This window comes from Squalius cephalus (assembly GCF_949319135.1).
Source record: "Squalius cephalus genome assembly, chromosome: 18".
Classification (NCBI taxonomy): Eukaryota; Metazoa; Chordata; class Actinopteri; order Cypriniformes; family Leuciscidae; genus Squalius; species Squalius cephalus.
In genome coordinates this window covers 36,040,103-36,057,602 of record NC_137139.1, presented here as the reverse complement: position 1 = coordinate 36,057,602, position 17,500 = coordinate 36,040,103, and the positions used below count along the sequence as shown (strand labels likewise).

The 17,500-nt window shown below is 35.7% G+C and overlaps 1 protein-coding gene across 1 annotated transcript in view; it reads left to right on the top strand.

The window, feature by feature from the left end:
• Positions 1–17,500, top strand: part of plod3 (procollagen-lysine, 2-oxoglutarate 5-dioxygenase 3) — a 38,220-nt gene that overhangs the window by 9,995 nt on the left and 10,725 nt on the right. Inside the window, exons 8-15 of the mRNA XM_079848286.1 lie at positions 1,285–1,386; positions 1,536–1,667; positions 2,057–2,178; positions 2,925–3,029; positions 3,883–4,008; positions 16,201–16,342; positions 16,959–17,072; positions 17,357–17,428. Coding sequence (XP_079704412.1) covers positions 1,285–1,386; positions 1,536–1,667; positions 2,057–2,178; positions 2,925–3,029; positions 3,883–4,008; positions 16,201–16,342; positions 16,959–17,072; positions 17,357–17,428 — 915 coding nt within the window. The remainder of the gene's footprint in view (positions 1–1,284; positions 1,387–1,535; positions 1,668–2,056; positions 2,179–2,924; positions 3,030–3,882; positions 4,009–16,200; positions 16,343–16,958; positions 17,073–17,356; positions 17,429–17,500) is intronic.

Here is a 17,500-nt window from a genome sequence, read left to right as displayed (position 1 = left end):
TGGCTGTTATGTTATTTTCTTTTCAATGACATTCCTTGTTACATGTTCATTGCTGGATTTAAGGAAAAACATCAACCAATATTGCATATCCATAATTATTATAATGGATATAATTAAAGAATACTTACACTACCGTAAATTATTCACTAACGTAAATTAGAAGTGTAACGCAAATTTTTTTTATTTTTACACCTATTTTGAATTTTACTCGAATACAAATACAAATACAGATACAAATACCAGCTGCTTTGCACACCCCTAATATATATATATGTACATACAGTGATGGGAATGACGGCGTTATAAATAAACAGCGTTACTAAGTAACTGCATTTTATTTTTTTCAGCAACGAGCAATCAATCGAATTAATATTTGTGAAAAGTAACTAGTAACTATAACTAAACACTTTTTTAAAGTAACACGCCCAACACTGTGTGTGTGTGTGTGTGTGTGTGTGTGTGTGTGTGTGTGTGTATATATATATATATATACACATTACTGTTTGAAAGCTTGGGGTAAGATTTATTTGATGTACTTTTTTAAAATAGAAATGTATAGAAATTAATACTTTTATTCAGCAAGGATGCATTTAATTGATCAAAAGTGAAAAAATAAAACAAAAGCAGCACAACTGTTTTCAACACTGATAATAATCAGAAAGGTTTCTTGAGCAGCAAATCAGTGTATCGCTAAATGTATTTTTCGTTGAAACGAGGAACAACATTTAGAGCTCCAGAATCTACAGCACGAGCTTTCATCTTTCATCTTCGTAATTCATTTTAAATATGAAAAATATATTTCTAAATTATTCAGTTTAAAAATACAATATAAGACACAAATGAAATAAACATTGCATTAATATTTTCAGCTACATGAGTATTTAAAAGTCAAATTTAAGTAAGAATTTGAATAAATGTAAAACTAAACCGCTACATAGCCTTCACTGTATGAATTAAATATACACTGATTGTTGTTAAAGTCATTCAGTCACGAGCAGGGAGGGATTTTCTCTGTCTTTTGTGTGATTAACATTAATGACAGGCATCAGCAGGTTTATTAGGCTACTGTCACTTTAAGAGCGAAGGCACAGGTCCAGTGTACGGATACACACGCGCATCATAATAACTGATTCATCTGGTTATCTGACCAGTGACGGTGTTAGAGAAACCTGTTTGAAGAAGATTATGTGTGCTTTTCTTTGGATCACCCTTTGGTGTGTGTGTGTGTGTGTGTGTGTGTGTGTGTGTGTGTGTGTGTGTGTGTGTGTGTGTGTGTGTGTGTAGCTCCAGCTGAATTACCTGGGTAACTACGTGCCGACGGCGTGGACGTATGAAAACGGATGTGGAAACTGTGACGATGATTTGCTGGACCAGAGTCATCTGTCTGTGAGTGTCCCAGTATTAACACACACACAGTCAACATGAGTCTGACAGATCTGTGTCATGTGGTTTAGGAGTAGGGTTGGGTAATGTTTGGAATTCAACGATTCCCATTTCGATTCTGCTTATCGAGGTGTGTGTGTGTGTGTGTGTAGGACGAGGAGATGCCGCTGGTTCACATCGCTGTGTTTATCGAGCAGCCGACGCCGTTTCTGGATGAGTTTCTGGAGAGACTCGCAACTCTGCACTACCCACACACACGCTTACGACTCTTCATACACAACAACGTACGTACGGCTCTCACACCAGTGCTGTTTCAGGATCAGTGCGAGTACGGTTATAGTTCGATTAATCCTTCATGGACACACTTAACCATAACCATGCCACTTAATCATACACTGAACCTGCCACATACGTGATCAGCTGAGGCTGTGTGTAAAGCAAAGCTCTTCTCAGCTGCAGGTGTAACTGCTCTTCTGAGGGCCAGTGTCCTCACTCATACAGGGAAATATTATGGCAACTGACTAGCACATTTCACTGGATTTTATTGATTCATTTAGTGTTTTGCCCGTTTCTGTGATGGGTGGACCATAGAAAATATCACTAACCTGATCAAAGTCAATGGAAGTCTATGCAGTGTCCTTAGTGAAACAATTGTGTGTGTGTGTTTTTGCAGGTTGTGTATCATGAACAGCACATCGAGCGGTTCTGGACGCGTCATCGCTCTCTGTTCCCTGCGGCGAGAATAGTCGGACCTGAGGAAAACCTTAGACAGGACCAGGCCAGAACCATGGCAGTGTAAACACTCATCACACACACACACACACACACACACACTCACACACACACTCACTCACACACACACTCACACACTCACTCACTCACTCACTCGCTCACACAATCATTCACACAATCGCACACGCTCGCTCGCTCGCTCGCTCAATCATTCACACAATCACACACACATACACTTACTCACACACACACACACACACACACACACACACACACACACACACACACACACACACTCACTCACTCACTCACTCACTCACTCACTCACTCACTCACTCACTCACTCACTCACTCACACACTCACACACTCACTCGCTCGCACAATCATTCACACAATCACACACACACGCACACACTCGCTCGCTCGCTCAATCATTCACACAATCATTCACACAATCACACACACATACACTTACTCGCACACTCGCACACATACACACAAACACACACTCATTTGCGCACACACACACCTGCGCACACACACACACACTCACTCACTCACACACACTCTCTCTCAAACACGCTCTCTCTCTCTCACACACACACACACACACACACACACACACACACACACACACACACACACACACACTCACTCACTCACACACTCTCTCTCTCACACACGCTCTCTCTCTCTCTCTCTCTCTCTCACACACACACACACACACACACGATCAGTAGATGGTTGAATGTGTTGAATAAGCTGATCTTTCCCATGATTCCATCGGCTGTGTGTGTGTGTGTTTCAGGGAGGCGTGTAAGAAGGACGTGTCGTGTGATTACTTCTTCAGCATCGACTCTGATGTTGCTCTGACCAATCCCGATATTTTGCGGATTCTCATCGAAGAGAACAAGTGAGTGAACGAACACGAGCAGACGAGCCTCATGATTATACAGTGAAACTAATTTTTTACAAAATTGAAACTAAAACCTGCACATGTGATTTTGTGATATTTATGATATTGCTGTGAAAATCAATACTATTTATATAATTCAATAATTCATAATATAATGTAATATCATACACAGTATCGCAGATTGTGATTGAAATTTAAACTGCACAATGATTGCGGTTCTCTCAAATAATTGCGGTAATATCAAACAACCACAATCAGATGATTAATATTTAATAATCTTGAAAAAAAACTGAATTTAATAAACCTGAAAACATAATCCATATCCTTATTTCAGTTTATTCAACACTTCTCATTTTTAACTGATATTTAAATTAGATTTTATTTCAGTGAAAAAAGATGCTTTAATTAGTTGTATTTCAGTCCAAATATCTAAAAACTCTTAAATCAAGATGCATTTACTAGATGAGTAAATGATATAAGATATTAAGTCTTGTTTTTCGGGGGAATTAATCAAAATGAAGTGAGTTGATGCTTAAAAAAAGCAGAATTATCCGCCAATGGGTTCAGAAAAATAATCTTAATTCAAACAGAAACAACATTATTTTTCTCCCCATTGGCAGATCATTTTGCTTGTTTTAAGCAAAAACTTGAAGTTATTTCCCCAGAAAACAAGACTTAATATCTTATGTCATTTTACTACTTTAGTGAATGCATCTTGATATTTGGGCTGGAAACAAGGCAAAAATACTGAGTAAGAAAAGCAGTTTTGCAGTGCAGGAGTGTTTCCTCGTCACATTACTGGATGTTATTTAATGCTAAGACTGATGTTGTTTCCCGCTGGTGTTCACAGGGCTGTGATCGCGCCCATGCTGTCTCGGCACGGGAAGCTCTGGTCAAACTTCTGGGGCGCTTTGAGTCCCGAGGGCTTTTACTCGCGCTCAGAGGACTACATCGACATCGTGCAGAGCAAGAGAGTGTGAGTGTCTTTCACTGTGTGTGTGTGTGTGTGTGTGTGTGTGTGTGTCAGTAGAGCGAGTGTGTTGTTGTCGAGTCGGCTTTATTTCTACAATAGACTTTTTTAGAGCAGCTGCATAGTAATAAACAGGAAAGTTATTACAGTATTAATGTTGTAAAATTCATCAATTGTGAAACTCAGATGTAAAGCAGCTCTACAGAAGACAAGTGTCATTATTCAGATCAAGAATTGTCGGTGTTGCACAATTAATCAATTATGAAAAATTAAATTCAGTTCAGTTTAATTCAATTTAATTCAATTTAGTTCAATAACAGTGTCAATGTTGCAAAGTTCATCAGTTGTGAAATGAATTCAATTTAGATAAAATTTGATACATTTTTTACTTCAATAACAGTGTCAATGTAGCAAAGTTAATCAATTATGAAACAAATTCGATTCAGTTCAATGTTGATTCAATTCAGATTAATAACAGAATGAATGATGGAAATTTATCAATTATGAACCGAATTCAATTCAGTTCAATGTTGATTAAATTCCATTTAATAACAGAATGAATGATGCAAATTTCATCAATTATAAAACAAATTTAATTTGATTTGAATTCAGTTCAATAACAGTGTCAGTCCTGCAAAATTAATCAATTATGAACCGGATTCAATTCAGTTCAATTTTGATTCAATTCAGTTTAATAACAGAATGAATGATGCAAATTTATCAATTATGAACCGAATTCAATTCAGTTCAATGTTGATTAAATTCCATTTAATAACAGAATGAATGATGCAAATTTCATCAATTATAAAACAAATTTAATTTGATTTGAATTCAGTTCAATAACAGTGTCAGTCCTGCAAAATTAATCAATTATGAACCGGATTCAATTCAGTTCAATTTTGATTCAGTTTAATAACAGAATGAATGATGCAAATTTCATCAATTACAAACCGAATTCAATTCAGTTCAATGTTGATTCAATTCAGTTTAATAACAGAATGAATGATGCAAATTTCATCAATTATAAAACAAATTCTATTTGATTTGAATTCAGTTCAATAACAGTGTCAGTCCTGCAAAATTAATCAATTATGAGCCGGATTCAATTCAGTTCAATTTTGATTCAGTTTAATAACAGAATGAATGATGCAAATTTCATCAATTATAAAACAAATTCTATTTGATTTGAATTCAGTTCAATAACAGTGTCAGTACTGCAAAATTAATCAATTATGAACCGGATTCAATTCAGTTCAATTTTGATTCAGTTTAATAACAGAATGAATGATGCAAATTTCATCAATTACAAACCAAATTCAATTCAGTTCAATGTTGATTCAATTCAGTTTAATAACAGAATGAATGATGCAAATTTCATCAATTATAAAACAAATTCTATTTGATTTGAATTCAGTTCAATAACAGTGTCAGTCCTGCAAAATTAATCAATTATGAACCGGATTCAATTCAGTTCAATTTTGATTCAGTTTAATAACAGAATGAATGATGCAAATTTCATCAATTATAAAACAAATTCTATTTGATTTGAATTCAGTTCAATAACAGTGTCAGTCCTGCAAAATTAATCAATTATGAACCGGATTCAATTCAGTTCAATTTTGATTCACTTTAATAACAGAATGAATGATGCAAATTTCATCAATTATAAAACAAATTCTATTTGATTTTGATGGAGGAGATCCAGTCAGATAATTAAGTCAAATTTTATTTCTCAACAGCAGACAATCAAATGATAAATGAAGAGTAAAATTAATTAACAGTTAAAAGTTTAATAAAGAAGCGCAAACGAACAGTTGACATCACTTCTAATATTTCTAAGACTGACCTGTACAGGAATTGATCTCGCTATTATACGGTTGCTTATCGGAACAGAGTTAAGTTCCTCTTTTCATAGCGTATCGCATCGAATCTGACACACAAGACACAAACATATATCTAGCTTTCCTGTTTTCACACTCTGAGGTGTTAGCCCGTACGCTGCAAGATGTTTAGCTAAAATTACTTTCGTTTACCACTTTATTCTGAGACATCAACTTTTACCTTCATCTTAACAGCAAGAACAGAAGTTAACCCTAAGTCAGTCAGCTACATTTGAGGCATAAAGATTAATAAGAAATAATAAAGAAAAGCATTAAACTTACATTTCAAATGATATAACTGATTAATGATAAAACATAAGCAAGATATATGTTTTTTTTTCTGCTTCACCAGATTTGATTTGAATTCAGTTTAATAACAGTGTCAGTACTGCAAAATTCATCAATTATGAACCGAATTCAATTCAGTTCAATGTTGATTCAATTCAATAAAAAAATGAACTATGCAAATTTCATCAATTATGAAATTTTTTTTAATTTGATTAGTTCAATAACATTGACAATATTGCAAAGTTCATCAATTAAGAAACAAATTCAATTCATTTCAATGGTGATTCAATTGAAACAAATTTATTTTAATTTTATTAAGTTCAGTTGACTAACAGTGTCAGTTCTGCAGTTCTTCCATCATGAAACAAACTCAATTTCAGCTGTAAAGCAGCTCTACAGAAGACACTAGTGCAGGCCTGATAGCACTCCGGTGCCACGCCGGATTTCCGGCGGGTACAGACGGGTTCGCGTTCGCGTGATCTGACAGGCGCTTTCACTAAACCACACCAGTAAGCCTACTTCAGCCAATCGGTAAATAGGGTAGGGGCTGGTCTTGGGTTTTGGCCAATCAGATTGATTCAGCAGTCACTCCACGTGCGAATTTGTTTTGTGTTTCCCATACACTACGAATGTGTTTCCCACACTGGCAGCGCGAAACATAGCCAAAGTCATGGAGTGCAACTTTATGAAGCCAGGGGAAGACACCAAACTTGTCGATAAAGGCATAAGGAATAAATGGTCTTGGATAGAGGAGGTGGGTAGAGACGAAAAGCCCTTTGGAAGCTGGTGTCAAAAACTCCGGCAACCAGGAGCATGTTTCTGGACTTTGTGCGCAAGGAAAATATTATGTGGAACTAGCGGGAAAAAAGTGCTGCCACGACACGAGTTAGACCCTAGTAATCAAGCAGCTGTAGCTCGTGGCCTGACTTGAGGTCGCTCGCCAACAGGCCGTTCACATATCGCGTCTTTTGCGCGCTCAAGTTCATTCAAATGTAGGCGCACTTAGGTAAGCGCGCTCATAATTGAAGCGACGCGCTTGTTTTTTTCCAGGCGTTTTTCGGTGGTGGAAATCCATTATACCCAGGGGGCAAAACACCTGTTTTTTAGAAAATCAGACATGGGCTGCTGTAAAAGGTTGTCATATAAAAATGAAATCTATGATGTCTGAGGATCACAACCTGGGTGGACAACCCGGTCAACAAGCTGCTGGAAACTTGTAATTAGGGTCAAAACAATGTTACCTCAAATTCGGCTTTAACTCCCCGGAATCACCCAAACATGCTAAAACGGTTTAATTATATTCATGAATCGTGAGCCATATCTCCCTGATACTTTATGCTAGAAACAAACTGAGCACACCTTTAGAAAGAGTGGGAGATAAGCTTTCATCTGATGCCTTGATTGTACATGTAATTAGAATGTAAGAGTTAACAATGCCTCTTAATTCATAGGTAGGCAAAAAAAAGAAAAAAATATTGAACATTCCATTTGCAATTGGTAGCATTCTTTTGCCTTTGTTGTTGTTAAAATAAACAAATTACCATGTGAAGTTAACTTTTACTAGATGAAATCAGATTTTGATCAGATCACTAACCAGACAGTCCTCATGGCCCATAACACATTTAGACGGAATTCAGTTTCAAGCCTATAATAGCCTGTCAATTCAAACAAGATCCAAGAAAGAAGTTTACCATTAAAGGTGGGGTATGTAATTCTCTTTTTTGGCCATTTTTTCAAAATTACTTAAAATCCTATTCCTAACCCACTTACAGCCACTGAGTTAGAAGCACTGAAATAAAAATTAAGCAATTTAATCATCTGTGGAACGGGCAGGACTCGAAAAACTCCAGCCAATCATTTCCAAGACCACCTAGAATCATTGGACAGTAAGTGCGTCAATCAAACAGTCGTACCATCCCCCCCTCCCCCATCCATGTCCATGTTCTTCGAATGGGTGGAGTCAAAGGAAAGAAGGTAGGACCATTTGAGTTGTGTATTTTCAAAATCTGCCGGCCGTTTTGCAAATCACATACCCCACCTTTAACTGATGTTAATTGTATACTGCTCTGTTTCTGTGCAGTATATCGTTTGCATATTTATGCAATATCTATTATTTGTATTGCAATGTCTAGTATTTCTAATATTCTTTCACAAGTGGTATAGCTTTATTTATTCTATCGAAATAAAAAAAAAGGATTTGAGGATTTTGGGTTAGGCTGGTCACTCCACTGTTCAATCCAGGTGTTTGGAGTGTGAGACAAAGGTACTGACAGCTAAATGTTGAAAGACTAAAACACACAGGAGTCATGTGTGGAGTAGGTTTAAAAGTGTTTACTGATTAAAACTGTTACATTAAGTAGCAATTTGTTACTTTGTTACAAAAAAAAAAAAAAAAAACGATTAATGAAACAGACAAACAGATTACAATTCAGGGTGATAACTAATTTCTGTAATAATGTTTATATTATTTGTTTAGCTGTTTTCGGAGTCGCTGCTCTCTAGTGTTTCAGCATGCTGTATTCTACTACATTTGGTTGCCAACCCCTGGCAAAGGCATCCTATGTAGCATGAGCAGTTCTTCTGACAACCTTTAACCAGAGATGGGCACAAATACATCACAAAGTATTTAATTACAAATAACAAATACTTGCTCATCAAATGTATTTAAATAAAATACAAAATACTGCTGTGAAAAAAGTATTTAATTAAAATACATGTAATTTGTCATTTGAAAATACAAATATATATATATTTTTGTACAGTCTTCTGTAGTGTAAGTGTGGCGTTAGATACATGTAAGAGTCTAGAATATTGCAATCTCATCATTTAGTACAGAAGATGCGCTTCTAACGTACATGTTGCCACATACTGTCATAATAAAAGATAATTACGCATATAACACTATATTTGTATTACACAAAAACTAGTTAACGCTGCTGTGAGGGTGTTTCTGCGGCTGTGACAAAGTTGACAACTTTCTCTCTTCCGACTGCCATTATCTATTTTTTTACTCTTTTTGAAAGTTGTGAAAATGCTGTTGTGGCGTTTTTCTTTTGCTATTTGAGCAAATTGTAACACAAAAAAATATATTGAATGCAGTCTTTCATTCACTGCTATAGAAGTTAACCCAACTATGATGCCTTCCCCTTCTGAGAAACCCAGAAATGTGAACAGGGTCAATAGGATGTGTCACATCACGTGATTTACTTGCCAAAAACTGTGATAGCCAATTTGGTAGTCCTATTTGTATTTTATGTCTATGGTCCTAGGGATAGTTCACCCAAAAATGAAAATTAGCCCATGATGTACTCACCCTGACGTCATCCTAGGTGTATATGACTTTCTTCTTTCAGAAGAATACAATCAGAGTTATATTAAAAAGTGTCCTGGCTATTCCAAGCTTTATAATGACAGTCAATGGGTATATTTTTCATCAAAGTGCCTCTATCCATCATAAAAGTGCATCTATCCATCATAAAGTGCATCTATCCATCATAAAAGTGTATCTATCCATCATAAAAGTGCATCTGTCCATCATAAAAGTGCATCTGTCCATCATAAAAGTGCATCTGTCCATCATAAAAGTGCATCTGTCCATCATAAAAGTGCATCTGTCCATCATAAAAGTGCATCTGTCCATCATAAAAGTGCATCTGTCCATCATAAAAGTGCATCTATCCATCATAAAAGTGCATCTGTCCATCATAAAAGTGCTCCACAGGCTCTGGGGGGTAAATAAAGGCATGGATGACAACTCAGCCAACTCCTTCATTCTGGACACTGTAGAGGGTGTGGAGTATTATCCTTGTGTCTGCCTCCTTCTCTTAAGCGTCAAAGCTTACGCTACTCCTACATCTACGTCATACATCGTCAAGTGTTACTCTTGTGGCGCGAGTCGACTTGCGTTGGCCGTCTGCCAGAAGCTAGTTATTTTAGTCGGTAAAGTTTTAAATATGGATATTTTTCTTACACAAACGCGTTGCTTCCCTTCAGAAGGCCTTTATTAACCCCCCAGAGCCTGTGGAGCACTTTTATGATGGACAGATGCACTTTTATGATGATAGATGCACTTTTATGATGGATAGATGCACTTTTATGATGGACAGATGCACTTTTATGATGGATAGATGCACTTTTATGATGGACAGATGCACTTTTATGATGGATAGATGCACTTTTATGATGATAGATGCACTTTTATGATGGATAGATGCACTTTTATGATGGATAGATGCACTTTTATGATGGACAGATGCACTTTTATGATGGATAGATGCACTTTTATGATGGATAGATGCACTTTTATGATGATAGATGCACTTTTATGATGGACAGATCCACTTTATGATGATAGATGCACTTTTATGATGGACAGATGCACTTTTATGATGATAGATGCACTTTTATGATGGACAGATGCACTTTTATGACGGATAGATGCACTTTTATGATGATAGATGCACTTTTATGATGGACAGATCCACTTTTATGATGGATAGATGCACTTTTATGATGGATAGATGCACTTTTATGATGGATAGACACACTTTTATGATGGATAGATGCACTTTATGATGGATAGATGCACTTTTATGATGGATAGATGCACTTATGATGGATAGACACACTTTTATGATGTATAGACGCACTTTTATGATGATAGATGCACTTTTATGATGTATAGATGCACTTTTATGATGGATAGATGCACTTTATGATGGATAGACACACTTTTAGATGAACTTTTATGATGTATAGATGCACTTTATGATGGATAGATGCACTTTATGATGGATAGATGCACTTTTATGATGGATAGATGCACTTTTATGATGATAGATGCACTTTTATGATGGACAGATCCACTTTTATGATGGATAGATGCACTTTTATGATGGATAGACACACTTTTATGATGATAGATGCACTTATGATGGATAGATGCACTTTTATGATGGATAGATGCACTTTTATGATGGATAGATGCACTTATGATGGATAGACACACTTTTATGATGTATAGACGCACTTTTATGATGATAGATGCACTTTTATGATGTATAGATGAACTTTTATGATGGATAGATACACTTTTATGATGGATAGATGCACTTTATGATGGATAGATGCACTTTTATGATGGACAGATGCACTTTTATGACGGATAGATGCACTTTTATGATGGATAGATACACTTTTATGATGGACAGATGCACTTTTATGATGTATAGATGCACTTTTATGATGGATAGATGCACTTTTATGATGTATAGACACACTTTTATGATGTATAGACACTTTTATGATGGATAGATGCACTTTTATGATGGATAAATGCACTTTTATGATGGATAGATGCACTTTATGATGGATAGATGCACTTTTATGATGATAGATACACTTTTATGATGGACAGATGCACTTTTATGATGGATAGATGCACTTTTATGATGTATAGACACACTTTTATGATGTATAGACACTTTTATGATGGATAGATGCACTTTTATGATGGATAAATGCACTTTTATGATGGATAGATGCACTTTATGATGGATAGATGCACTTTTATGATGGATAGATGCACTTATGATGGATAGACACACTTTTATGATGTATAGACACTTATGATGGATAGAGGCACTTTTATGATGGATAAATGCACTTTTATGATGGATAGAGGCACTTTTATGATGGATAAATGCACTTTTATGATGGATAGACGCACTTTTATGATGGATAAATGCACTTTTATGATGGATAGATACACTTTTATGACGGATAGATGCACTTTTATGACGGATAGATGCACTTTTATGATGGATAGATGCACTTTTATGATGGATAGATGCACTTTTATGACGGATAGATGCACTTTTATGATGGATAAATGCACTTTTATGACGGATAGATGCACTTTTATGATGGATAGATGCACTTTTATGATGGATAGATGCACTTTTATGATGGATAGATGCACTTTTATGATGGATAGATGCACTTTTATCATGGATAGATGCACTTTTATGACGGATAGATGCACTTTTATGATGGATAGATGCACTTTTATGACGGATAGATGCACTTTTATGATGGATAGATGCACTTTTATGATGGATAGAGGCACTTTGATGAAAAATATACCCATTGACTGTCATTATAAAGCTTGGAATAGCCAGGACACTTTTTAATATAACTCTGATTGTATTCTTCTGAAAGAAGAAAGTCATATACACCTAGGATGACGTCAGGGTGAGTACATCATGGGCTAATTTTCATTTTTGGGTGAACTATCCCTAGGACCATAGACATAAAATACAAATAGGACTACCAAATTGGCTATCACAGTTTTTGGCAAGTAAATCACGTGATGTGACACATCCTATTGACCCTGTTCACATTTCTGGGTTTCTCAGAAGGGGAAGGCATCATAGTTGGGTTAACTTCTATAGCAGTGAATGAAAGACTGCATTCAATATATTTTTTTGTGTTACAATTTGCTCAAATAGCAAAAGAAAAACGCCACAACAGCATTTTCACAACTTTCAAAAAGAGTAAAAAAATAGATAATGGCAGTCGGAAGAGAGAAAGTTGTCAACTTTGTCACAGCCGCAGAAACACCCTCACAGCAGCGTTAACTAGTTTTTGTGTAATACAAATATAGTGTTATATGCGTAATTATCTTTTATTATGACAGTATGTGGCAACATGTACGTTAGAAGCGCATCTTCTGTACTAAATGATGAGATTGCAATATTCTAGACTCTTACATGTATCTAACGCCACACTTACACTACAGAAGACTGTACAAAAATATATATATATTTGTATTTTCAAATGACAAATTACATGTATTTTAATTAAATACTTTTTTCACAGCAGTATTTTGTATTTTATTTAAATACATTTGATGAGCAAGTATTTGTTATTTGTAATTAAATACTTTGTGATGTATTTGTGCCCATCTCTGGTTAAAGGTTGTCAGAAGAACTGCTCATGCTACATAGGATGCCTTTGCCAGGGGTTGGCAACCAAATGTAGTAGAATACAGCATGCTGAAACACTAGAGAGCAGCGACTCCGAAAACAGCTAAACAAATAATATAAACATTATTACAGAAATTAGTTATCACCCTGAATTGTAATCTGTTTGTCTGTTTCATTAATCGTTTTTTTTTTTTTTTTTTTGTAACAAAGTAACAAATTGCTACTTAATGTAACAGTTTTAATCAGTAAACACTTTTAAACCTACTCCACACATGACTCCTGTGTGTTTTAGTCTTTCAACATTTAGCTGTCAGTACCTTTGTCTCACACTCCAAACACCTGGATTGAACAGTGGAGTGACCAGCCTAACCCAAAATCCTCAAATCCTTTTTTTTTATTTCGATAGAATAAATAAAGCTATACCACTTGTGAAAGAATATTAGAAATACTAGACATTGCAATACAAATAATAGATATTGCATAAATATGCAAACGATATACTGCACAGAAACAGAGCAGTATACAATTAACATCAGTTAAAGGTGGGGTATGTGATTTGCAAAACGGCCGGCAGATTTTGAAAATACACAACTCAAATGGTCCTACCTTCTTTCCTTTGACTCCACCCATTCGAAGAACATGGACATGGATGGGGGAGGGGGGGATGGTACGACTGTTTGATTGACGCACTTACTGTCCAATGATTCTAGGTGGTCTTGGAAATGATTGGCTGGAGTTTTTCGAGTCCTGCCCGTTCCACAGATGATTAAATTGCTTAATTTTTATTTCAGTGCTTCTAACTCAGTGGCTGTAAGTGGGTTAGGAATAGGATTTTAAGTAATTTTGAAAAAATGGCCAAAAAAGAGAATTACATACCCCACCTTTAATGGTAAACTTCTTTCTTGGATCTTGTTTGAATTGACAGGCTATTATAGGCTTGAAACTGAATTCCGTCTAAATGTGTTATGGGCCATGAGGACTGTCTGGTTAGTGATCTGATCAAAATCTGATTTCATCTAGTAAAAGTTAACTTCACATGGTAATTTGTTTATTTTAACAACAACAAAGGCAAAAGAATGCTACCAATTGCAAATGGAATGTTCAATATTTTTTTCTTTTTTTTGCCTACCTATGAATTAAGAGGCATTGTTAACTCTTACATTCTAATTACATGTACAATCAAGGCATCAGATGAAAGCTTATCTCCCACTCTTTCTAAAGGTGTGCTCAGTTTGTTTCTAGCATAAAGTATCAGGGAGATATGGCTCACGATTCATGAATATAATTAAACCGTTTTAGCATGTTTGGGTGATTCCGGGGAGTTAAAGCCGAATTTGAGGTAACATTGTTTTGACCCTAATTACAAGTTTCCAGCAGCTTGTTGACCGGGTTGTCCACCCAGGTTGTGATCCTCAGACATCATAGATTTCATTTTTATATGACAACCTTTTACAGCAGCCCATGTCTGCTAAACCCCCTTTGCCCCCTGGGTATTAGCCACTAAAACTGTTTTATCATTGTGGAGAGCGCAGAGCATGGTTGCATAGCAACGACAGACCCCACGGGAAAATCAGACCTAATTTTACTATTAATAATAAAAGATAAGCTAAAGTGCATTGTAAATGTAAGTAATTTATCTTTTTTTGACTCATTCTTTTTATAAAAATCATTTAAAGTCTGAAATATGTGAGGTTTATCTTTTTATAAAAAAGTTTTTTGTCAAAACTTTATTTGAACTTGTACATGTTAGTATATAAGGAATAGCAAGACACTTTTAAAATCTGGCTATCATTTTTAATGGTATTATTTTAATGTTTATGTAAACAAAAAGTGCATATTGATGCTAATTTAATTTGTTATTTGCTGGTTTTCGACATAAAACTTGGTGAATTGATTTCATTGTGTAGTATTAGTACTTTTTGAACAGGATTCTGTGATAACCGTGATCATTTTTGTCACTATAATCATGAAATGAAATGTTCATGCCATTTCATATCTTGTTATGATCAACTGAAATCAACTAATTATGTGTTTTTTACAGTATAATATGCAAAGTACAATTTTCTATAAAAAAAATGATATCTGATTCTGTTCTTTTCTCTGACACGTTACTGGGTGTGGAAGGTTACTAATGTGATTGCTTTATCTGTAAATTAAATTAATGCTTTTTCAATTACTGAATTCATTGAAATAAAATGAATTATTTGATTTGAATATTTTTTGGCAATACCAGGTCTTAAATTTCAATCTTTATGGTCTTAAAATGTCTTAAAAAGGTCTTAAATTTGACTTACTGAAACCTGCTACTGTAATATAGGCTTGTATTGGGTTTGTTCATCTCATGTCTGAATGATGTCCATTTATATCCACAAAAGTCACCAGAATCTATCATTTAAGGGACTATTTATCAAAATGTTCTCCTAGGGGAGCACACCCCTGGATCCCGCTTGACAATTATGTTGATCAGGGCATATATCTTGGCTTATGGGCCCACTTACCTCCCAGGGAAAAAAGTTCAGGCTCAGGATTTTTTTCTACTATCACCCCTGCTAGTGTCATTATTCAGATCAGTTCAGTTCAATAGCAGTGTCAGTACTGCACAATTCAATTATGAACCAAATTCAGTTCAGTTCAATGTTGATTCAGTTCAGTTCAATAACAGAATGAATGATGCCAATTTAATCAATTATAAACTGAATTCAATTTAGGTCAGTGTTGATTCAATTCAGTTCAATAACAGTGTATATGTAGCAAAATTAATCAGTTATAAAACGAATTCAATTCAATTCAATTTGACTCTATTCAGTTCAATAACAGTCATTGCTGCAAAAATCATCAATTAAGAAAAAAATTCAATTCCGTTCAATGATGATTTGATTCAGTTCAACAACAGTCAGTGTTGCAGAATTCCTCAGTTATGAAACAAATTTGATTGAGTTCAGTTGACTAACAGTGTCTACAGAAGACAATAGTGTCATTATTCAGATCAATAGCTGTCGAAGTTCTTCATTAGTGGTGTGTCCTGATGTCCTGCTGTGTTTCAGTGGTCTGTGGAACGTCCCCTACATCACTCAGGTGTATCTGATCCGCGGAGAGACTCTGCGCTCGCGTCTGGCTGCGGTCTCTCTCTATCAGCAGGAGGGAATGGACCCGGACATGATCTTCTGCAAGAGCGTCCGTGAGCAGGTGATCATGCAGAGGGAATCCAGGCAGAAACATTTCTAGGCGACTAGCAGTCGATCATTTAAGCCATTAGTCGACTAAACGCGTAAAAATATTAATAAGCCAAAAATCATAATAATGTGCCTTTAATTGCCTATATAAAATGCATGGCCTAATCAGCGCTCAAACGCACGCATAAAGCCACAGCGCAACGGCAAACGTAATGATTATGAATGTTTCGTGGAAAAATTAGGAGACTGTCTAAACATTTTAATAATTTATTGTGTTTTCGGCTGCTAATGGGGTCAGAAAAATAATGTTGTTTCTGTCTGAATTAAGATTATTTTTGGCAGATCATTTTGCTTTTTTTACGCATCAACTCACTTCATTTTGATTAATTCCCCCGGAAAACAAGACATAATATCTTATGTCATTTTACTCATCTAGTAAATGAATCTTGATTTAAGAGATATTTACACTGGAAACAAGACAAAAGTACTATTAAGAAAAGCATTTTTTGCAGTGTGTAATTTTTTTAACTAGTTTGCATTTGGAGCTGTTAGAAAACAACGGTATTAAAATAGTTGATTTTGAAAGTAAGATCAATCCAAATCCCGTGTTTGTGTGTTTCCTCCTGCAGGGCATCTTCATGTTCGTGTCCAACCGGGATGAGTTCGGGCGTCTGGTCTCCTCCACTAATTACAACATCAGTCGTCTTTATCCAGACTTGTGGCAGATATTCGACAACCCAGTGGTGAGACATTCAGACATCAAACACACGTAGGGTTGGGCATCGAGAATCAATGAAAACTTGAGGTCTGGAATCGGATATTTGTTATAAAATTAACATTTCGATTCCTCTTATTGATTCCTTTCAATATAACGTTAAACCATTCAAACCATTTTTTACCTTATTGGAATCGAAATCAGAATTGTTAAAATTCAAATGATACCCAACCCTAAACACACGTGAGCAGACAAACCCGTGAGCGCAAACTGACCCTGTGTGTGTGTGTGTGTGTGTGTGTGTGTTCTCAGGACTGGAGAGAGAAATATATCCATGAGAATTACTCCAGGATTTTTGAAGACGATGAGGATGTTGTGGAGCAGGTGAAACTGCATCTCCAGTAGTTTGTTGTTGTTGTTTTTGTCTCTTCTGTTTCTTTATCAGCGGTGAATCAT